Source organism: Hypomesus nipponensis, chromosome 9 (assembly GCF_054491055.1).
Source record: "Hypomesus nipponensis isolate SF chromosome 9, ASM5449105v1, whole genome shotgun sequence".
Classification (NCBI taxonomy): domain Eukaryota; kingdom Metazoa; phylum Chordata; class Actinopteri; order Osmeriformes; family Osmeridae; genus Hypomesus; species Hypomesus nipponensis.
Window position 1 is genome coordinate 8,545,642 of NC_140369.1, and position 21,717 is coordinate 8,567,358.

General features: G+C 45.5%; 4 protein-coding genes across 6 annotated transcripts; all 4 read left to right on the forward strand.

Moving 5' to 3' along the window:
* Nucleotides 1–279: 279 nt before the first annotated feature.
* Nucleotides 280–1,616, forward strand: LOC146272672 (H-2 class II histocompatibility antigen, A-Q alpha chain-like). Its single transcript, XM_084704748.1, has 4 exons — nucleotides 280–344; nucleotides 617–862; nucleotides 962–1,243; nucleotides 1,426–1,616. Exons 1-4 carry the CDS (start codon nucleotides 287–289, stop codon nucleotides 1,545–1,547), a joined length of 708 nt encoding a protein of 235 aa, XP_084560874.1. The 5' UTR covers nucleotides 280–286; the 3' UTR covers nucleotides 1,548–1,616.
* Nucleotides 1,617–2,595: 979 nt separating this feature from the next.
* On the forward strand, nucleotides 2,596–6,340 carry LOC146272673 (rano class II histocompatibility antigen, A beta chain-like). Of its 2 annotated transcripts, XM_084704745.1 has the most exons (5): nucleotides 2,596–2,656; nucleotides 2,858–3,124; nucleotides 4,696–4,977; nucleotides 5,157–5,273; nucleotides 5,464–6,340. In XM_084704745.1, the coding sequence occupies exons 1-5, from the start codon at nucleotides 2,596–2,598 to the stop codon at nucleotides 5,487–5,489; spliced, it is 753 nt and encodes a 250-aa protein (XP_084560871.1). In that variant the 3' UTR covers nucleotides 5,490–6,340. The 2 variants fall into 2 exon arrangements, with proteins under 2 accessions (XP_084560871.1, XP_084560872.1); XM_084704746.1 differs by lacking the exons at nucleotides 2,596–2,656; nucleotides 2,858–3,124 and having other exon boundaries at nucleotides 4,683–4,977.
* A 1,475-nt stretch (nucleotides 6,341–7,815) lies between these two features.
* psma5 (proteasome 20S subunit alpha 5) lies at nucleotides 7,816–10,923 on the forward strand. Its single transcript, XM_084706157.1, has 10 exons — nucleotides 7,816–7,910; nucleotides 8,211–8,255; nucleotides 8,591–8,657; nucleotides 8,945–9,071; nucleotides 9,193–9,260; nucleotides 9,358–9,465; nucleotides 9,564–9,622; nucleotides 9,737–9,839; nucleotides 10,028–10,114; nucleotides 10,532–10,923. The coding sequence occupies exons 2-10, from the start codon at nucleotides 8,227–8,229 to the stop codon at nucleotides 10,607–10,609; spliced, it is 726 nt and encodes a 241-aa protein (XP_084562283.1). The 5' UTR covers nucleotides 7,816–7,910; nucleotides 8,211–8,226; the 3' UTR covers nucleotides 10,610–10,923.
* Nucleotides 10,924–11,278: 355 nt separating this feature from the next.
* Nucleotides 11,279–21,405, forward strand: LOC146272675 (sortilin-like). 2 transcript variants are annotated; one of them, XM_084706047.1, is made up of 21 exons: nucleotides 11,279–11,652; nucleotides 15,182–15,244; nucleotides 15,375–15,448; nucleotides 15,552–15,654; nucleotides 15,890–16,051; nucleotides 16,149–16,222; nucleotides 16,935–16,984; nucleotides 17,196–17,323; nucleotides 17,451–17,595; nucleotides 17,693–17,848; nucleotides 17,951–18,063; nucleotides 18,171–18,273; nucleotides 18,374–18,542; nucleotides 18,747–18,931; nucleotides 19,039–19,228; nucleotides 19,419–19,535; nucleotides 19,681–19,789; nucleotides 19,876–19,988; nucleotides 20,106–20,232; nucleotides 20,366–20,382; nucleotides 20,510–21,405. In XM_084706047.1, the coding sequence occupies exons 1-20, from the start codon at nucleotides 11,308–11,310 to the stop codon at nucleotides 20,378–20,380; spliced, it is 2,541 nt and encodes an 846-aa protein (XP_084562173.1). In that variant the 5' UTR covers nucleotides 11,279–11,307; the 3' UTR covers nucleotides 20,381–20,382; nucleotides 20,510–21,405. The 2 variants fall into 2 exon arrangements, with proteins under 2 accessions (XP_084562173.1, XP_084562172.1); XM_084706046.1 differs by having other exon boundaries at nucleotides 20,366–21,405.
* Nucleotides 21,406–21,717: the final 312 nt, after the last annotated feature.

Sequence of the window (21,717 nt, forward strand, 5' to 3'; positions counted from 1 at the left end):
GTGGGTGGAACAAAAATATGGCTGTGCTGCTTTGGACTACCACAGAGGCCACTATGCTTGTACACACGGGGTCAGTGCTCTGACTACAGAGTCAAGTTTAATGAAATAGTAGGCCAGTGGCAACAGTACAAGCCTGAACAGCCAGGTGTGAATCAGTCTACCTAGAAACAGCTGAGTAAGCATGTAACCATACCAATGACAGACCAGAGACTGTTCAGAATAAACAAAGTGTCAGACTGTTCTATAACTGAAGTGTGCTCAGTCCTCCTCTCTGTGAAGTCACAACATGAAGGGATTTGGAACTGTCCTCGTGCTCTCCTGTCTACTCCGTGTAGAAGCACTAAGTAAGTAGATCATGTTTATGTTAACTGGCTACTTTAATACATCTGGTAAACTGTTAAGTAGCTTTTCTGGGGACAAGATGTATTCGTTGTACTGCCATGGTTACCTGCTGTAGAAAAACAAGACTGATAAGAAAATAAAACATCATTCAGATTCCTTTCTAGATGCTATGTTTTTGATACTTTGTCACAAAGAGAATTGTGTCCTGAATAATAAAGTATGCATTGATGTGTACAAGTCTTTACCAGAGCGTTCTCTTGTCCCTTTTCTCCAGTTATGCATGATGATATCTATACCAGCGGGTGCTCTGATACAGATGCAGAGGATTTGTATGGAGTAGATGGTGAAGTGATGTATTACATAGACTTCACCAAGGAGAAGGTTGTGAACGCACTTCCTCCGTTTGCTGGCCCCATCACTTACACTGGACTTTATCAAGCTGCTCTGGTAGATCAAGACATCTGCAGAAGAAACCTAGCCGGATGCATTAAAGGTTATAAAAACCCTCCAACTATATTAGGTAAGAGACAATTTGATAGACAGAAAACCACAGAGGTACTGAATGATAGCATTGAAAACCACAGAGGTACTGAATGATGACAGGTGTGTTTCTCTACAGATGCCCCCCACAACACCATCTACACCAGGGACGAGGTGGAGCTGGGGATGGAGAATACTCTCATCTGTCATGTGACTGGGTTCTACCCTGCCCCTGTGACAATCTGGTGGACCAGGAACGGGGAGAATGTGACAGAGGGAGTCAGAATCATCCCTCCCTACCCCAACAAAGACTTCACTTTTAACCAGGTCTCCAGGCTGACCTTCACCCCTGGGGAAGGAGACATCTACAGCTGCAGTGTGCAGCACAGGTCCCTCCCTGAGCCTCTCACACGGATCTGGGGTGAGGCACACTAGATGAGTGAAAATCACTCTAAAAGCTAAAATATGGATCACTTATTCTTATATGTAGAAATGTTTTTATGTAAAGATTAGAGATAGGTATGTCCAGACTTAAAAGCAGCAGTATGTGTGTTTTCCTAATTCCATCTCTAATAAAATGTGTGTGTGTGTGTTCCTCTCCAGATGTGGAGGTGAGTGTGCCCAGTGTGGGTCCTGCTGTGTTCTGTGGCGTGGGCCTGACAGTGGGACTAATGGGAGTGGCTGCTGGAACATTCTTCCTCATCAAAGGAAACGAGTGCAACTAAGCCCACAGGACAATATGATGGGAGTGGAGATAATCAGTTCTTTCACCTCGAGACACGTGTGTGTGTGTGTGTGTGTGTGTGTGTGTGTGTGTGGGGGGGGGGGGGCAGGGGCATTACATACGTTTTGGGGTAATCATAATCACTTAGACAAACGTAAATGGTCTCATTGTTAGGCACTAACTGTATTTGTTCTGGATTCTAATGGGCTGTAGTTTGTCAATAATAATAGTGAATAATTTTTTTTTCGTAATAGTACTTCATTGTTATTATTGAGAATTTATTTGAATATTCGTGTAATAATAACCTCTACTCTGAATAGACATCTGAATAGTTATGATCTGATTTCTCTGATCTCTCATTTAATTTACAAAATAGTTCACACACCAATTTCTATTTTCATGTGCAACTTTATGCAGACTTGTGCTTGTTGACAGATGTGAACAATAAAGGACAGATTAATAATATTTGTTGTATGTGTTTGTATGGCTTCCTTAGCCAAACTGTTTTAGAGCATTTAGCTTTTAATTACAATCTGCACTTTGTAAAAACTTGTACAACAGCCTGATGAATCATGTATGAAACAAAAGTAAACAAAAGGCCCACTAAGCATAAACAAAGTTACACTTTGTGTGTGTGTGGGGGGGATAACATAAGTGACAAACATTTTAAGTATATACACAACTGATCTTTCGTATTTGTTTATTTGTTAATTAACTATCTAGAATTCATGAGGTCCTTAGAAAGATCACTAGAAAAACCCCAGGATGTCTGCTCCTTTGGGCAAAATTAAATAAAGGCAACGGCTATTAGGGTTGCAAAGTTTCTAACTCAAAACCAGCGTCCTCGACAGAGGACATAAGTTGAGTTGCTGAGTCTCAGGGGCAAACAAGAAGATATGATACACTTATGTTGAAAATACTGTTTGTCTGCCTAGTAACATATGACAGACAGCAGATGATTGGTTTCTTCAGTTTCATACTCAGTATGAGGATAAAGTTGTGCCCTCTTTCCTCTATTATCAGTGTTGGCACTTTCACAGTGAAGCAACATGTCCTGGTCAACTATATTTTTCATTTGCATGGCTCTGATGCTCTCTACACAAAATGCAGGTAAGCTACATTATAAACTGCACAGTAATCTACAGTTTGTAAATATACTACAAGAATATTGTCCTGTAAAGTCTGTGGCATTGCAAGGTATTTATTTTCTCAGCCCATAAATTTAATTGACATGAATCACAAGATGTTATTTGATGAAAACATGAATACATTGATATACTCAGATGTGTGGTATCATTATTGAATTTTCAGATGGATATAAGTATTTTAGGACAGGACACTGTGTGTTCTCCTCAAAGGACCTGCATGACACAGAATGGATAGACTCTTATGTTTTCAACAAAGTTGAGTACACCAGATTCAACAGCACTGTGGGTCACTTCGTTGGATTCACAGAATATGGTGTTTCTGAAGCAAAATGTTGGAATGACAAATATCTGGCTTCGGAGCAATCCATGCTAGAGAGATACTGCAAGCCTAACGCTGTTATTCATTACAGCTATCTACTGGATAAACATGGTGAGCTGCTCCTGCTCAGCACCACAACACCACCTCACCTGATCACATCACTACCTCACCTGATCACATCACCACCTCACCTGATCACATCACCACCTCACCTGATCACATCACTACCTCACTTGATCACATCACTACCTCACCTGATCACATCACTACCTCACCTGATCACATCACCACCTCACCTGATCACATCACCACCTCACCTGATCACATCACCACCTCACCTGATCACATCACTACCTCACCTGATCACATCACCACCTCACCTGATCACATCACCACCTCACCTGATCACATCACTACCTCACCTGATCACATCACCACCTCACCTTATCACATCACTACCTCACCTGATCACATCACTACCTCACCTGATCACATCACCACCTCACCTGATCACATCACTACCTCACCTGATCACATCACCACATCACCTGATCACATCACCACATCACCTGATCACATCACCACCTCACCTGATCACATCACCACCTCACCTGATCGCATCACTACCTCACCTGATCACATCACCACATCACCTGATCACATCACTACCTCACCTGATCACATCACTACCTCACCTGATCACATCACTACCTCACCTGATCACATCACCACCTCACCTGATCACATCACCACCTCACCTGATCACATCACTACCTCACCTGATCACATCACCACCTCACCTGATCACATCACTACCTCACCTGATCACATCACTACCTCACCTGATCACATCACCACCTCACCTGATCACATCACCACCTCACCTGATCACATCATTACCTCACCTGATCACATCACCACCTCACCTGATCACATCACCACCTCACCTGATCACATCACCACCTCACCTGATCACATCACTACCTCACCTGATCACATCACCACCTCACCTGATCACATCACCACCTCACCTGATCACATCACTACCTCACCTGATCACATCACCACCTCACCTGATCACATCACCACCTCACCTGATCACATCACTACCTCACCTGATCACATCACCACCTCACCCGATCACATCACCACCTCACCCGATCACATCACCACCTCACCCGATCACATCACTACCTCACCTGATCACATCACCACATCACCTGATCACATCACCACCTCACCTGATCACATCACCACCTCACCTGATCACATCACTACCTCACCTGATCACATCACCACCTCACCTGATCACATCACCACCTCACCTGATCACATCACCACCTCACCTGATCACATCACCACCTCACCTTATCACATCACCACCTCACCTGATCACATCACCACCTCACTAAGCTATAGCATAACATTAGTCAATGAGAACGTACATAGGTACTATTGATAACTGATGATGTAAAAATTGTCAGATGTTTAATCGGTTGCCTCCAGGGGAGATTGAAACAAACTATATAAATCAATAGAATAAGCAATAATCACAGTTTACTGTATCTAGCTATGTTTACATTTTACATTCTTATTTTACATGATGTGCTCAAGAATGTTCTCAATGTAGAGAGAGAGAGTATTAAATGAGTGATTAAAGGTTGTTTTTACTTCATTTACAGTGGAGCCCTCTGTCAGGATTAGCTCAGCAACACCCTCTAGTGGCAGACATCCTGCCATGCTCGTGTGCAGTGCCTATGACTACTACCCCAAACAAATCAAAGTGACTTGGATGAGGGACGGACAGGAAGTGACCTCAGACGTGATCTCCACAGAGGAGCTGGTTGATGGAGACTGGTACTACCAGATCTACTCCCAGCTGGAGTACACGCCCAAGTCTGGAGAGAAGATCTCCTGCATGGTGGAGCATGCCAGCTTGGACAAGCCCATTGTGGAGCACTGGGGTGAGCTCAGTATACTACTGGTGTTAAGCTGTTATCATGGTGTCACTTTATTACTTGCTAGACAGAGTAATATTATATTACTGATCTTAGAAGTATGATAGATACTGTAGAGGACCACCAAGTCTTAATACAGTACAGCTATCGATGCATGCTAACTGAGATGTAATATCTTCCGACAGACCCGTCCCTGCTTGAGTCTGAGAAGAGTAAGATTGCCATCGGAGCGTCTGGGCTGGTCCTGGGTCTGGTCCTAACCCTGGCTGGACTCATCTACTACCAGAGGAAGAAATCCAACGGTGAGTCATCAGCCATGTGATGAGGACATACACGTTACAAATATAGCAGACTTAAAAGAAATGTGATGCATGTGCATTGTTTTGAAAGTTTTCTAATTAGGTAAAAAGGGTTAACATTGAGCTTATAAGTAGGCTTGTCAAAATATCAGATACTTATTTTGTCTTTCTCCAACTCTTTCTACTCTCTCAGGGCGGACACTTGTGCCAAGTGGCTAGGGTAAGAGGGCAGGTGAAAGGTCATCAAAGGGCACCAGGAATTAAGTCTGTCAATGATTTTGTCTAATGATTGTGTAAATATAATCATATTCTTTGTTAACCTAAAATGGAAATGGAGTGTAATATCTTTACTGCATATAAGAAATTATGTCTGTCAAGCCAATTCTGTGAGTTAAATACAAAATATGCACTGATAATATTCTTTATATTCACGCACAATATAATTTAGTATAATAAATCAAGTCCACATATCAATAAGAGTAAAAGCTACAGAAAATGGGTTGGGGAATTTAAATGGGGTTCCATTTAAATTCAAGTCTTCAATGTGTGCCCACTGAAAAGCATAATAAACATGTCAACTGATAGGAGTAAATTATGAGTCTGACACACAACATCTATGATCACCACATGTACATATGAGTGTGTTTAGTTTCCAGGTCAAACTGTTCTTTTTGAGAAGATTATTAGACCCTGATGTATCACACTATACTGATCCCCTGCTTACAGAAGATACCTATAATAATATACTGTTATGTTGTGCAGAGCTTGAGTAGATTTGGATAAGAGTACCCTGTGCTTGGAAGCTTGAGTGTGTTATTCAAGTCTCAGTTATATTCAGTGTATTGGTCTGGTCAGGACAACTCTCTTTCACGAATTATTAACATTAATTTAAAAGGTGTTTTAATAATAATGATGGCTTTGTGGGAGAATAACCTACGTTCTAGAAATAGTCAATCATAAATCAATTAGTTTTTCTTTCTTTGTGAAATACAGTTTTGTGCATTGAGCTTGGTAAGAAATGTGGTGGTTTCAGATTCTGTGTTGTAGGCTTAATCATTTCCACTGTCTGATTGCATCTTTTGAAATAATCTATTAAACATTTTTGATCTTATGTGTTTGTACCTGAATAACATTTAAGTATTTAGCACAGTAAAACATGACAGGAAATTGATCATCTGTGTTTATGAAATGACTATATGACACCAAGATTAGAAGCATCTGCAGTGACTGCTCCTCTCACTGCTAAATTAGACAGGTAACATGGCTGTAAATGATTAGAGAGCACAAAGCATCATGCAGCCTTCCTGCAGGGGAGGGGGTGATGCCATAGTCTTCAGAATCAGAACCAGAATTGGTGTTTATTCGCCATGAAAGTTTACACGAACAAGGAATTTACTTTGGCAGGAGAGCCTACCTAGGCAGCCATTAGCGGTCTTCATACACATGTGCATTACAGTAATGCACACACTAAGGGACACTCACTTACACATACTGCATATACCATTTACAATACTGTATATTGATTGTCAAAGTCATTGTACATGAAGACAAGACATTTGTTTCTCAACTTCATATTGTAAGCCCAATGTTCTTGCCATACGATAATATTTCTGATTCAGCACCAGTATGTAATACATCAAATGTCTGATGTGCCTAGTGGATGTCTCCCAGCTCCCTCCCAGCAGGGCTGTTCCAGGTGAGCTGCAGCTACAACACTTACACCTCTTTCTCTTTGCTGCTGGACTCCTGTGGTCATCCTGTCTGTCATGCCATGCCTTCATGGTGTTCGGTTGGGTAACGAGTCCAGCTAAATTGATTGATAGAGTTCTGTAGTTATTCAAAGTTCTCTGTGAACATGTTACTAATATAATATGTATTATATTTAGAAACTGTTCATACCATCTATATACTCTATGTATTTATGGTTTTGTAGTCAAGTAATTTAAACTGATTATAAATTTTTTGTTCAGACATATTTTTGGTACCCCAGCAGAATCTGGTCATGGCTATGCTTAACCTCGCCACTAGAGAGCAACGTGGTTCTGTAACACATCTGCCTCGGAAAGTATTTTGTGGACAGAAAAACATTGATTTGGCCGATGATTAATTAAAGTGTAAACTAGTTACCATTATTCATGTATGCAATTCAAGCTAATTTCCTCCCTTTCTTCCTAACTTTCTTATTTTCATATATATATAACACCCTCCCACTAGGTAATGATCTGTGATTAATCTGAGGAATGTTGTATGTTTTATATTTGAAATAGTTTTAGGTTATTACAATTACAACAGAGAAAATCAAGCGAGTAATGAGGCAATGTCTAATTGTGTTCCCCATTCATTTTCTTTCTTTATGAGATGTATTCTTTTTTTTCCCGTTAATTAATTTAGCTTGGTTTTGTGGTTTAAAATGTCTAGACAAATTAATAATTAACTAACATCTTAAATAACTCTCGATATGACACAGAGATTGTTAAACTACAAGGCAAGGCAGACTTTTCGAGGCATTATTTGGCTTGTGGAAATAATCCGGAACCCATATTTTCTAAACTTTACACATCCACCCGTTTCCTTTATTGTCACACAACTACACTCTTCCTTCCTCGCGAAACAAGCGAACTCATTGATCTAAAGCCGGAGGTAATTGTCAGTGATTAGTGGCATGTGTAATATTTAGATGATATTTTCTTTGTAGTTTCAGTCACAAACATTTTGTATACGCACGTCAGAAATGTTCAATGTTATATGGTATTTATATATGGTTTTTTTCCAGGCAGCAATTCCAGGCTAACTAGCTTCTGCTGCTAGTGTGTGTCACGTCTAAATCCGTCTCTAGTTCGCAAACTAGCTTCGTTTTCTTACTCTTAACTTTTTTTTTGCCCAGTATATTGTTTGTATTGGACTAGCTGTATTATCAGTGTATCTGTCTCTCATTTTTAGATCTGGTGTACAGAAGATGTTTTTGACAAGATCGGAATATGACAGGTAAACCCTAACACTGCTTCGTCATTAGCTAGCCAGATAGCTAAAACTAAGCGATACCAGCTCCAGATACTACTTACATTAGAAGTCAGCTAGCATTAGCTATATTAGCCCAAAACGAATGTAATCTTGTTTACTGTAGGGCTTCCAATTTTTCTAACCAAATGCACGTCATAAATCCACTTTTAGTCGGTTGTGCAGCACGCTAGCACGTTTTCACTTTCAGTTTGGAAGTTAAAGCGCTGCAAGTCTAACTAGCCGTACTTCTAATCAGGCTACTCAGACCCTCTTTAAATGATCCTCTTTTAGTCAGATCACTGAAGTCTAATCTCTTTTAGGGGAGTGAACACCTTTTCTCCTGAGGGAAGACTGTTCCAAGTGGAATATGCCATCGAAGCAATAAAGGTGGGTAAAGGATGATATTCTATTGTCATAACTACCAAGACCTAATACAGTGGTCACACCATATCTTAAAACATTAATGACAATGACTAATTAGCTGGGCTTTGCTTACAAATCAGAAAGTAGCATGCAATCAGGTCTTCTGGGGTTCTTTACCCAGTGAATTATGTTAAGCAGCTGTGTGAAATGGAAAGCCTCATTATTTGCACCTCATGGTTGTGTTGGACCAAAAAAGAACACGATCATGTGACGAATGCCTCATGTGTTTTCTTTGCTGTTGTCTTTCCCAGCTTGGGTCCACAGCCATTGGCATCCAGACCTCTGAGGGGGTGTGTCTGGCTGTGGAGAAGAGGATCACCTCTCCTCTCATGGAGCCCAGCAGCATTGAGAAGATTGTCGAGATTGACACTCACATTGGTAAGTAGACGCTAAAGGGGGAATACTGCAAGTGTACATGAAATAATTACATGTGCAATAAACAATTTGAACAGATTTTTTTTCTTTAACTTGTTCACATTTATTTCTGCTCCCCTCCAAGGCTGTGCTATGAGTGGCTTGATTGCCGATGCCAAGACCCTCATCGACAAAGCCAGGGTGGAAACACAGGTCTGACTCTTATTCTAAAGTGTGGAGCTAAAAAAGACACTGCTTTAAAAAAGTACACTATTGTTCTATAATTTTGGTTCTGTTTGTCCATCTCCAGAACCACTGGTTCACCTACAATGAGACAATGACTGTGGAGAGTGTAACCCAGGCTGTGTCTAACCTGGCCCTGCAGTTTGGAGAGGAGGATGCAGACCCTGGAGCCATGGTCAGTACACAGACTCCACTCTAACACCGCCTCCTCCTCTAGACGGTACTCACTGTCATCTGTAAGAGCTATACTGAGTCCTGTTTGTGTCTCCACAGAGCCGGCCCTTCGGAGTGGCTCTCCTCTTTGGGGGTCTGGATGAGAAGGGACCCCAGCTGTATGTTTACCAATGGGGGTTTTACTCGCTGTTTTGTCTTTTGTGTTGGTAAAAGCCCATCCTGTCTCCTAAAACCCAGCTATATATTTAAATATCTCCCTGCCTTGCCCGTAGGTACCACATGGACCCTTCTGGCACCTTTGTGCAGTGTGATGCCCGGGCCATTGGCTCCGCCTCTGAGGGAGCGCAGAGCTCTCTACAGGAGGTCTACCACAAGGTAGCCCCAGACTGCTCTGCTCGCCATTCCTCCCTCTTCCACCTCCAGTCCTCTTTTCTTTTCACTCGCATCTCAGTCACAGCCATTCACTTTCTGTAGCTTTTGTCTCACCTATTAGTTCGAATCCCACTACGTTGGACATATTGGTCTAACTCTTCAACTGTCTTCTCTCCTTGGGTGGACTTTAGTCCATGACGTTAAAAGATGCCATCAAGTCATCCCTCACCATCCTGAAGCAGGTGATGGAAGAGAAGCTCAATGCTACCAACATCGAGGTCAGTCTCGCAGGTCCACACTGATAATTACATTTACATTTAGTCATTTAGCAGACGCTCTTATCCAGAGCGCCTTACAGTAAGTACAGGGACATTCCCCCCGAGGCAAGTAGGGTGAAGTGCCTTGCCCAAGGACACACCGTCATTTGGCACGGCGGGGAATCGATCCGGCAACCTTCTGATTACTAGCTCGACTCCCTCACCGCTCAGCCATCTGACTCCCTTTTACTTAAATTACTTAAATTAGTTGTTAATGCTAAGCTAGAACAGACCACGTGTGCAGCCCATGGCAGGATTTAGGTTTACAGACCCCTTGACTTGTTGCATATCCAGTTCTGGGCCTCAGCTTGGTCTAATTGTTCACTTGGTGGAATATGATGTTTAAAGACTAACTTGGTTGTCCCTCGTTCCCTTTAGCTGGCCACCATAGAGCCAGGGAAGACCTTCCACATGTACTCCAAGGAGGAGCTGGAGGATGTGATCAAGGACATCTAGAGCACAGTGGGCCTCTGGGTGTAGGCTGGCCTCTAGAGAGGGATCTGACCAGGGCAGAGGACAACCACACTGCTACAACTACATTTCCCATCAGCGCCATGTCTCCTACTGCTTTCAGAGCTTCCTGGTTCAGACAGGAGGCTTCTGATTGTGATGTCTTGTTATTTTTCTTCTGTCTCTCATACTGCAGGTTTCTACAGTTCTGTACAGGTGTCAGTCAGATCAGTGCTTGGAGCTGAGTGACATTAAAGGGGGGGAGGGTAATTTTTTGTTACGGATCGATGCCACAATTAAACAATTGTATTCTGAAATAAGATGGTTTGTCTGTTTTCTTTACCCACTGCCCCTCCCACATACTCCCAACCAGACGTACTGTACTTGTTGCTTTGTTCATCAAATTACGTCAAATTACATTATAATTATAGACTTAACAAATTGAACCTTAATGTGTATGTCAGTAGATGTTCCTTTGTGGACTGCAGTAGACGATTTTGGACGAAGACAACTTAGCTGAATTGATTTGCCACTAGAGGGCAGGACAGTACTGTAGAGTGGGCTGCAACTTGTTGCAATATATAACCTTGTTTGTGAGAGACCAATCGAAATGCGTATCATCTAAGTCTTAGCCAATCATCTGTCACGGTGGACATGCCGTTTTAAAATTATGTCCAGTGCCCACTTCTATTTTGCATGTGACGATGATTAGCGGCATGTGTACAATACAAAACATCAAGTGGCTAGCTAGCTACATGATAGATTCAAAGTTTAATATTGTATATAACTTCACACTTTTAAAAATGATCCTGCTACATTGTATTATTTATGTATCCTTGTTTCCTTGTGCACTTAGTAAGAATGTACACGGACCCAACTTTGGCTACGGAATGTTTGAGAAGACTCAGAGACCGAGAGATGATCACAGTATTCGTGTGGGAGCACATTTTGATCATTTTGTGGTCAAGAAACGAAGCGTCGAACTCGACATAAAGACTTGCAAACCACTCCCGGGATTTGAGGCCACACTAAAGAATAACACACATTCCGTAAGTTTCTAAACTATGCCGTCCAGGAACTATCCTGGATATTGCCTCCTCACCCTACGGTCATACGAACCGTAGGCTGTTTCGTCATGTGTTCCACCAAGAAAGAACAAGTTTTGAATGTCTGCTCAGCATGTGGCAGCATCTACACATTCTATAGGGCATTCTGTAGGGCCTTTCTATCGGCGGTCATGCAAAGTCCAAGTGCTGTCAAAACGTTTGTTTATTATTATGTTGTAAGATAAACGTGTTGAACTTATCTGACTAACTTACTTGACGAACTGGCGAACTACATCGACTGTTGGCCTGCGATGAGGCTTGGTGTTGGAAGAACGTTGTGATGTGTATATGGACAGAGCCATCGAAGTGTCAGGTGATTCAGGTCAAATTCAGCTCAGTCAGCTGTTATCAGATGATGCTAATGTTGTTAAACATTACAAGACGTGGCTGTACACGTTTTATAGGTGCTGCTCAGTCAAAACCAGAGGCATTGTTGAATGCATTGTTATGGATGGATTGAGAGGAACCTTTCACACCAACTGGCTCAGTCATCCTATCTCCTCTCTGTGTAGTTGTCGACAAAGGAAACAAGCCGCTTTATTTTGGCCGTTATATCACCTTCTCCAGTTCTCCCTAGACTGTGCTCCCCTGTAAACATTCCCTGCATGTTTCGTCTGTACAAGTACTACTCTGAGTCTGGAGGGACTGCACACGAGCACACAGGGCAGCAGTGGATCACTAGACATCATAAGGGCTCTCTTCTGACATCAGACATTCTAGATGTGTGTTTACCTCTGAAGTCTCAGACTGGAGTAACAAACAGATGAAAACATTACAAGCAGACACGGCAATAGTAAGTCCCAACTGTACTGTTGACATGTTCGCTGTTTTATTTTGCGTTGGTCAATTAGCTTCTTGTGTTTTAATGTGCAACAACTTGAGTCAGTCTGGCTTGGCCTTCTTCCCTCCCCTCTTCCTTCTCTCCTCCCTCCTTCCCTCCCTCTGGCCAGAATGTACAGAGAAAACACGTTCTGTTCTCTGTGTGAAGCTTAGCTGGGAGGCAGCCAGCAGCAGCAGCAGCAGCAGCGAACCAAGACAAGCAGCAGAATGATGTTCCACATGGTGTTTCTGTGAACAGGGAAAATGGGAGAGACAGAGAGAAAGAAAAGTAAAGAGATAAAAGTTTTATTGTGTCAAGTCATCCAGCCCACCCAAATGATCCTGTCATATTCAAACCACAAACTTTGGTGCCTCTGTCTCAATAATGAACCCCAGCCCTAGCCCCACCCCAGTCCTAGCCCCACCCTAGCCCTAGTCCCACACTAGTCCTAGCCCCATGCCAGCCCCACCCCAGTCCTAGTCCCACACTAGTCCTAGCCCCACGCCAGCCCCACCCCAGTCCTAGCCCCATTCCAGCCCCTGACATCTATCCTAAGCCTTCTACCCAGCTTCACCTCTACCGTCCGAGCCTGTATGTTTGGCCTCCTTCTCTGAAGTTGTATTAGTGTAAATATTGACGTAGCAGTCAGTTTAATACCCAGAGACTTGTGGAAGAAGGCTGTACTGTGGTAGCCTGTAACCTCTGAACCACACTGCTCTACTGTGTGTGTGTGTGTGTGTGTGTGTGTGTGTGTGTGTGTGTGTGTGTGTGTGTGTGTGTGTGTGTGTGTGTGTGTGTGTGTGTGTGTGTGTGTGTGTGTGTCGTTTAGAAATCTGGCATTATCAGTGATGTGGTGGGTGAACAGAAGAAGCCATCCCTGATCCTCGTTAACCAGCTGATGCAACCATGTAATCTGGCCGGTGATGTCACATCCTGTCTGGCAGACACTATCTTACCTCTGTAATTGGCTGCCTGTTGCTCTTTTCCACTTCCTTCTTTCTTTACCTTTCCGCCTAATGGTAGGAGAACGCAGAATTCACTGAGTCTCCTATCCCTCCCTCCTCCTCCTCCTCTATCTTATTCTGGGCTGACTTGTCCCTCGGTGAACTACTGTTGTGTTTGGGTTCCAAACGCAGGGCAGGATATCAGCTGTACAGCAAGCAGGCCTTCCGTCAGGGGCTTAGACCAACACGGGAAAAACGCTCTAGATTGAACCCAGGTGTGCAAGCAGTCTCCTTACTCTCCAACACTTCATCATCATAGTCATCTTTCAGCACAAACGGTAGACCATAAAGTCAAGTACAGCTTGAGGGACAGGGGGATCGGATGGGGGATGGACAGAGAGGGGAAGGATGAGCAGTAGAGGGTAAGAGTGATGAAGGATGAGCAGTAGAGGGTCAGAGTGATGAAGGATTCTTGTGAAGGGGGGATGGAAACTTGTGTTCACTCTTGGAAGATACATGCTACTTTCCCCCGGTCTATTTACCAGTACTTTCCACCAAGCGTCCTGCCTCCTGTAGCTTTTATGGACCTGCACGCACACACACACACCCTCTCTGGGGCCTATACTACCTAGTAAACAACAACGTATCCTCTCTCTCTCTCTCTCTCTCTCTCTCTCTCTCTCTCTCTCTCTCTCTCTCTCTCTCTCTATCTCTCTGTCTCTCTCTCTGTCCCTTTGGGGCTAATCTCCCTCCACACACATTTTGTCTGCATCTGTGGACTAGACTAAGGGGCCCCTCACGAAGACCTTTGGTCTCAGTATTGTGTGTGTGTGCCCCCCCCCCCCCCCCCAGGACACCAGTTCCTCTCTTATTCTTGGGCCTCTCCACTTGTCAGCCAGGCAGGAATGTAGTCACACACAGACACAGCCCTGGAGACTGTAGACTGTTAATCCAGTCCGTCCACCTTCTTGGCCTGGGAGTGTGTTCTGTGTGTGTTGTCCAAAGCAGACCACACACATGGGTTGATCACATGACACAGAGGTGTAGTATTGTTTTGTGCGTACGCACGTGTTAACCATGTGGAACCTGTGATTCCACTTTAGCAGAAACATTTGATACAATACAATTAGATTTAATTCTCATTATCCTGAAGGAAATGTATGTGTTCAGGAAACCCCCCTTGCAAGGTCATGATGTTGCAGGTCTGCTAAAAGGAGTATGTTGACTTTCTGAAGCTACTGTGTATGTTATAGAAGAGAAATATCAGATGCAAGTAGTCTGCTGGCTTCAAACTGTCAACTGTACAACTAGTGTAAACCAGTGCAAATTGTTGAGATAGAAAAGCAAGTATACCATAATGAGCTGGTAAGGAGGGAACAGTCACTAGATCCGTGGCCTGGTCTGGTCTCGGTGGCTAGCGTCCATGTCGCTCCCGCTGCCTCCACAGCACAGTAGTAGAACACTGCAGCAAGATGAAGGTTTTGAGCCCCTGAAAGAAGAACAGTCCCTTCCTGTAGGGGGCGCTGGTGTTCAGGGTCGGTTAGTTGTTGAGAAGTAGACTCGGGTAATTGTACGTCTAGAAACAGTTACTACAACCGTTACACATCTCTCAGTCACAACTGTGTGTGGCTCATTTTAGCCCATGTAGTGACATCATGACCACATGAGCATGCTTGCTAACCCCTCATGTTTATCTGTCTCCATGCAGTTCACCTTCAATGTACGGAGCATGGGCTCAGTGTCTCTGGCCTGGGTTGGAGATGGCACTGGGGTGAGTCACAGAGATGGTGTGTGTGTGTGTGTGTGTGTGTGATGGACTGAGTGGGAGATGGCAGTAGCACTTGTCACCCAGGTGCACACCCACATGTCTGATGCAGCCTAACACCCCCGTCTCCTCTCAGGTGCTGCTGGCCTTGACCACGTTTCAGGTGCCCATGTTCATGCTGCGCTTCGGCCAGTCCACCCTCTACAGGAGGTAGGAGCCCAACACTCTGCCTGCTCGCTAGGCCTTCATCTCCTCCCAGGGTTCTCACTGTTTAAACATGATCCTGACCCCTGCTTGTGCCCCTGTCTGCCAGCGAGGACTATGGGAAAACCTTCAAGGATGTCACTCACCTGATCAACCACACGTTCGTCCAGACAGAGTTTGGAATCGCCATCAGCCCAGACCACTCTGGCAAGGTCAGCACCACAGAGACTACTTCTTATCAGCCAGAGTCAAATGGCAAACAAGCTGAAATCTTCATATATTAACACCAAAATAGTGTTAGCCTATTAAATCAGTGAAATATGTATCATATATGTTTTGGATATATGCATTTTTGTGTGTCTTATGTTGCAGGGTTTTGTGAACTATATAGCCCTACCTCTTCCCACTGTGATCAGTAGTGATGTCCTGTGATGTCCTCTCCATCAGGTGATTCTGACAGGTGACCTGTCGGAGAAGGGCGGCTCGCGGCTGTTCCGCTCGCAGGACTTTGGCCGGAGCTTTGTCCCGTCCGACCTCCCCTTTGAGCCCCTCATCCAGATGCTGTACAACCCTGGAGACTGCAGCGTGCTGCTGACCCTCAGCATCAAGGTAGGCTCCTCAGCATGACCCCTGAACCCTAGCCTGGCTTCCCTCTCCGCGGGCTTTGAGTGGGACCTCTTCTCACGGTGTCCTCTGCTCTCTCTAGATGGACGCGTGGCTGTCTGAGGACTTTGGTGCCACCTGGAGGAAGATACACGACAGCGTGTGTCTCGTCAGATGGTGCGGAAAAGACTGTGTGTGTGTGTGTGCGCGTCTTGTTATTGCAGCTGTGTTTCTTAGCCAGTTTTGACCACATGTTCGACGTCTCCGTTGAGCTGCAGGGTTCAGATGAGGACTAAGTGTCAGGCTGTGGTTGTGACTGCTCGCACATCACACTGCATTGTGGGATATGTGGCTTTGATTGAGGCTCAAACTCTTAAGAGCAAATCCCTTTGGGATCCTCTGGGAATGGTGAGTCAGCAGAATATTCATCAAAATGATGGAAATGTGCTGAAAACCTCAGTGTGTTTGGCAGACTGCTGGAGGAGGAAGAGTCTCTGGAGGGTCTGGGGGGTCTGGAGGGTGTGGAGGGTCTGGGGGGTCTGGAGGGTCTGGGGGGTGTGGAGGGTCTGGGGGGTCTGGAGGGTCTGGGGGGTCTGGAGGGTCTGGGGGGTCTGGAGGGTCTGGAGGGTCTGGAGGGTCTGGGGGTCTGGAGGGTCTGGAGGGTCTGGAGGGTCTGGAGGGTCTGGGGGGTCTGGGGGGTCTGGAGGCTGGCACGGCTGGGCTGGAGGAGGACATGGCAGCCTCTGTTGAGAGCGATGTTAGGAAGGAACCTCTCCGGATATGTTCCAGCCCTTTCCAGACAGAAAAGTGGTCTAGATTTGAGCTGGGTCATCATCCCAACCCGTCTGTTCAGTTGGAAACCTCAATCTCTCTTTTTCTCTTCGGACAGGGGCCCTAAGAACACCCTCTACTTCACCACAAACCCCAACGGATCCTGCAGTGAGTGATTACAGCTACAGCTGCCTCTACTGCAGCTTCTACTGCTGCCTCTACTGCAGCTTCTACTGCTGCCTCTACTGCAGCTTCTACTGCTGCCTCTACTGTAGCCTAATGCCCATAGTACCGGAACCCTCCACAATGTAGCATATTTTGTCTTTCTCTCCGTTTCTCCCCTCTGTCTCTTCCTTTCTGCCCCCCCCCCTCAATGTAGGCGATAGGGGAATGTTGGAGTTAAAGAGGACTGTGGACTATGGTAGAAGTTTCCGGACCATCGCCACCAAAGTCTACTCTTTTGTATTAGGAGGACGATTCATCTTTGCGTCCATCATGACTGGAACGGTGTGTGTGTGTTCTTTTGTGTGTGTTAGCCATGGCCTAACACACATCTTCATCCCCTGTCAGGATTGTCTTAGTGTGTTGTGTGGCGTCTGTTAGTGTATACTGTGTGTGTGTGTGTGTGTCCCAGGGCACCGAGCGTATGATCCACGTGTCGGTGAGCGGAGGAGAGGACTGGAACATGGCCCAGCTCCCCACTGTGGGTCACGAGCAGTTCTACTCCATCCTGGCTGCCAACGACGACATGGTCTTCATGCACGTGGACGACCCTGGAGGTCAGAGGTCACACGGCAAAACCCACCCTGATGAAGAGCAGCCTGACTGATGTGTGTGTACATGAGGTGTACCAGCTGTGTGCTGCTGTGTTGACAGACACTGGCGTGGGCACCATCTATGTGTCGGACGACCGAGGCGTGCTGTACTCCAGGTCTCTGACGCGCCACCTCTACACCACCACAGGGGGCGACACTGACTTCACCAACATCACCTCGCTCCGGGGGGTCTACATGAGCAGCGTGCTCACAGAAGGTGGGTCGACACCTGCACACGCACACAAACACGCACACACACACCTACACACCCACACACACACAGAGTCCCTAAAGGTTCTTTGTACCCCTCCCCCTGTAGGAGGCTCAGTAGAGACGGTGGTGACCTTTAACCAGGGAGGAGAGTGGCAGCCCCTGAATCACCCACGAAACAGCCGCTGTGACACAGACACCTCCACCAACCGGCCCAGCAGGGTGAGACACACTCACACACACACACACACATATACACTCTCACACACACACACACAGAACCACACTATGGTGTTTAACAGTAAACCTGTGTGCTCCTGTTTGTACAGTGCAGACTGCACATCCACGCGTCCTACAGCACCACCATGAAGATGAACGTCCCCATGCTGCCCCTGTCCCAGCCCAGCGCTGTAGGCATCATCCTGGCTCACGGTAACACCCACACACACACTCACTCACACACACTCACACACACACACGTTCAGCTCCCCATCCTTCTGTTTGATCCCCAACGCTCCCTGTGTGCCTGCAGGTAGCGTTGGAGACCCAGCCTCTGTGTTGGCCCCTGACGTGTACGTGTCTGACGACGGGGGCTACACCTGGCTGGAGGCCCTCAGGGGCCCCCACCACTACGCCATCCTGGACTCTGGGGGGCTGCTGGTGGCTGTGGAGCACACCCAGTCACCGCTCCATCAGATCAAGTAGGAGGGGGAGGGATGTGGACGGGCAGAAAGGAGAATATATTCTTATTAATTATTACCTCTAGATTGACTACAGCGGTTACATGTGTAAATGATGGAATGATGCTGGTGTCATGGTCCTTGTCTAACGTGACATCTTTGACTGTGTGTCCAGTCCTCTTCTACTCTCTGACCCTCTCCCTGGTCTGCTCCTCCCCTGTGCAGGTTTTCCACAGACGAGGGCCAGTGCTGGCGTGTGTACAACTTCACCAGCGAGCCCCTGCACTTCAGCGGCATGGACTCTGAGCCCGGGGCACGCTCCATGAACATCAGCCTCTGGGGCTTCAGGGACCGGCCGGGGAACTGGGTGGTCGTCACCATCGACTTCAGACAGCTCCTCAACAGAGACTGTGAGTGTGTGTGTGTGTGTTTGGTCATGTTGTTTGATGCTGTGAACAGTTAACGCTTCAGCGAGGGTGTCTCCGTTTGTCCCCATGTCGTGTGTCTCCCCCTACAGGCGGAGAGGGCGACTACGTGCAGTGGCTGGCCCACTCCTCTGACCTCAGCGACCCCAGCGACGGCTGCCTGCTGGGGTATAAGGAACACTTCCTGCGCCTGAGGAAGGACTCCATCTGCTGGAACGGGAGGGATTACATTATCGCTACCCAGGCCGCCCCGTGCTCCTGCACGCTGGATGACTACCACTGGTGCGCTCTCCTAAACCTTCCCCATTTGCTACCCTTAATCACTCCTTCATGTTTCCAAGTTACGGTTCCCCCTTCTTTCTCTGCCCTCTTCTCCACCCCCAGCCCTTGATTTGCCATTCCTCTTTCTGTGTATGAGCTACACGCAGTGTTCATCCCATAGTTCTCCCTCTCTTTTCTGCACCTGCTACAGTGATTTTGGGTACTACCGCTCAGAGAACAGCTCAGAGTGTGTGAGGCAGGCCGATCTGAAGGGCCTTGACCTGGAGTTCTGTCTGAATGGGACCACAGAACAACTGCAGACCAGCGGGTACGAGTCTCTCTGTCCACACATCCACCCCTCTCTCTCTGTTTAACTACTATTACTGCTACCTTTTCATCTAATAAACAATTTTTCCCTTCACAAACAAAAACGTATGTTTCTCTCTACAACTCACACTCCCTCCCTTTTAAAGGTACCGGAGGATTCCAGGGGACCGGTGTGAAGCCGGGATCAAGCCGGAGAGGAAGGAGATAGACCTGAGAAAAGTCTGCGTCAGCAGTGCCCTCCTTCCCAAGCCTTTGGTCAGCCTCAGTACTGCTAAATGCATCACTGTCAGACTGAAGGGGATGAACAGGGCTCTAATGCTCTGTTTCTCTCTCTCTCTCAGGCTGAAGACAACTCTTTCAATCCTGCTCCAGTAGTGGTGATTGTCATGTTGTTTCTGCTCCTGAGTGCTGCTGCAGGTGTTTTGCTAGTGAAGAAATATGTCTGTGGAGGAAGGTATGGTTATCCCTCCACCCACCTCCACACTGACCCACTCACCTCCACACTAACACACACACCCCTACACTAAAACACACACTCCTGCCTCCACACTAACACACACTCTCGTTCCAGGTTCCTGGTACATAGGTACTCTGTGCTGCGGCAGCATGTTGAGGCCAATGGGATCGAGGGAGTGGATGATCTGGACACAAACAGCATGGAGACAGGCAAAACACATTACCACGATGACTCAGATGAGGTACTTTGCGTTGACACACAATAGTTTAGTGTATGTTAGTGTTAGTCGAAATGAAACAGCTGACAAATAACTAGTTACCACTATAGCCCTATAGGATGTTTAACTCTGAAATTGTTGTTGTGTTCTGTTCTAGGATCTCTTGGCTTGAAGGTGGACTGAGCAACTTCAGACTTCCAACACTATATTTTAGAAGCCTGTCTAAGACTCCTTCTCTTGCTTTGTCTAAAACATTGCCTTTCTTTTTGTGTCTGTCAACTAATGTTACTGCTGCCTCCAGTGTCTTCACCTCTCAGCGCCCCCATGTGGCTGGAGAATCAACAACATCTTTTGATGTTCCTCTCCAATTTCAAGTGAAAATACGAACTAAATGTGAGCTGACCTGAAGAGATGTGGGTTGGTGGAAAGGACAGACTGAGAGCCATGGTGTCTCTAAAGTGCTGGACAACAAATAAGCGAGACACAAATGCAGGGACTGGGACCTGACTGGATCAGGCAGAAGATAAGAAAATAGTTGATATGTTCATATTTTATCTGAGAAAGATGCAGACTGTGGTCCATGGAATTTGTAGCGTATTGAACTCAGTGAAGATGTAAACAATCACACTAACTATACAACAGTTCTTATCAATATTGAATGGCTAGTGTTCTACTTGCTTGTGCCGTAGGAGTGGGAAACTTGAATTATGCCACCAAAGCACTTTCATTGTTCAGTATTGTAGACAGCAGGTGGAAGGGATAGTAGGTATAGTGTTCAACAGATGAAGGAATGTACTAACTAGTGAATTACAATGTACCATAACTACAGGTCTCTACTTGAACTGTCTGTAGTGCCTCATAATAATACGTCGCAAATGTCTGACTTTGATGGCCAAAACAGATGTCCAGCTGATACTAATTGTTGACTGCCAAAAACGGATATCAAGCTGATATTAATTTGTTGTCAACTTTTCATATCAATGGTAATTGTGAAATATGCAAGACCTAAATTGTGCTTTGTCTAGCAGTAGAGGCAACATTGTATAGCCTGGATACCGACTAGCACCAGGGCCCGTACCCCAGTGAATAAGCTGTTTGGTTCTTGGATGAACAATAACCAAGGAGGTATTATGACTAATGATGTTGACTGTGTCATCTTCATTAAATCCAACAAGTTATGTTGTCAGTTTTAATTCATGAGTGAACATGGTTGTTTTTTTTTTTATAGAAGAAATGTTTAAATACCAAACTGAGACAATAATCCTGCGAATACATGGTACTTCTTGATTGCACTGTTAGTTACATGGAGACATTCTCTCAGCGGAGCTTTAAGCATGCTTTTGCCCTAAATGTAGAACCATGCTCTTTTAGTGTTCATTTTACTGAACAACTGTTTAAATAAGACTGGCACTACCGCATCCAAATGCAACTTTGTGAATGCTTATCTTGAATAAAATAGGCCTACTGGTAATTGTTACATTTACCATGTTGACATATCAATATGTATGT

Excerpts from the sequence above, each read along its gene's own strand:
- LOC146272673 (XM_084704745.1), top strand. The coding sequence starts at position 2,596 with ATGTCCTGGTCAACTATATTTTTCATTTGCATGGCTCTGATGCTCTCT. Across the intron at positions 3,125-4,695 it reads CTATCTACTGGATAAACATG|TGGAGCCCTCTGTCAGGATT; the intron begins GTGAGCTGCTCC and ends CTTCATTTACAG. Across the intron at positions 5,274-5,463 it reads CCAGAGGAAGAAATCCAACG|GGCGGACACTTGTGCCAAGT; the intron begins GTGAGTCATCAG and ends CTACTCTCTCAG.
- psma5 (XM_084706157.1), top strand. The coding sequence starts at position 8,227 with ATGTTTTTGACAAGATCGGAATATGACAG. Across the intron at positions 8,256-8,590 it reads ACAAGATCGGAATATGACAG|GGGAGTGAACACCTTTTCTC; the intron begins GTAAACCCTAAC and ends AATCTCTTTTAG. Across the intron at positions 9,072-9,192 it reads CGAGATTGACACTCACATTG|GCTGTGCTATGAGTGGCTTG; the intron begins GTAAGTAGACGC and ends CTCCCCTCCAAG.
- LOC146272675 (XM_084706046.1), top strand. The coding sequence starts at position 11,308 with ATGATTAGCGGCATGTGTACAATACAAAACATCAAGTGGCTAGCTAGC. Across the intron at positions 16,223-16,934 it reads AGCGTGTGTCTCGTCAGATG|GGGCCCTAAGAACACCCTCT; the intron begins GTGCGGAAAAGA and ends CTCTTCGGACAG. Across the intron at positions 19,790-19,875 it reads CCCTCCTTCCCAAGCCTTTG|GCTGAAGACAACTCTTTCAA; the intron begins GTCAGCCTCAGT and ends TCTCTCTCTCAG.
- LOC146272672 (XM_084704748.1), top strand. The coding sequence starts at position 287 with ATGAAGGGATTTGGAACTGTCCTCGTGCTCTCCTGTCTACTCCGTGTA. Across the intron at positions 345-616 it reads ACTCCGTGTAGAAGCACTAA|TTATGCATGATGATATCTAT; the intron begins GTAAGTAGATCA and ends CCTTTTCTCCAG. Across the intron at positions 1,244-1,425 it reads GCCTCTCACACGGATCTGGG|ATGTGGAGGTGAGTGTGCCC; the intron begins GTGAGGCACACT and ends GTTCCTCTCCAG.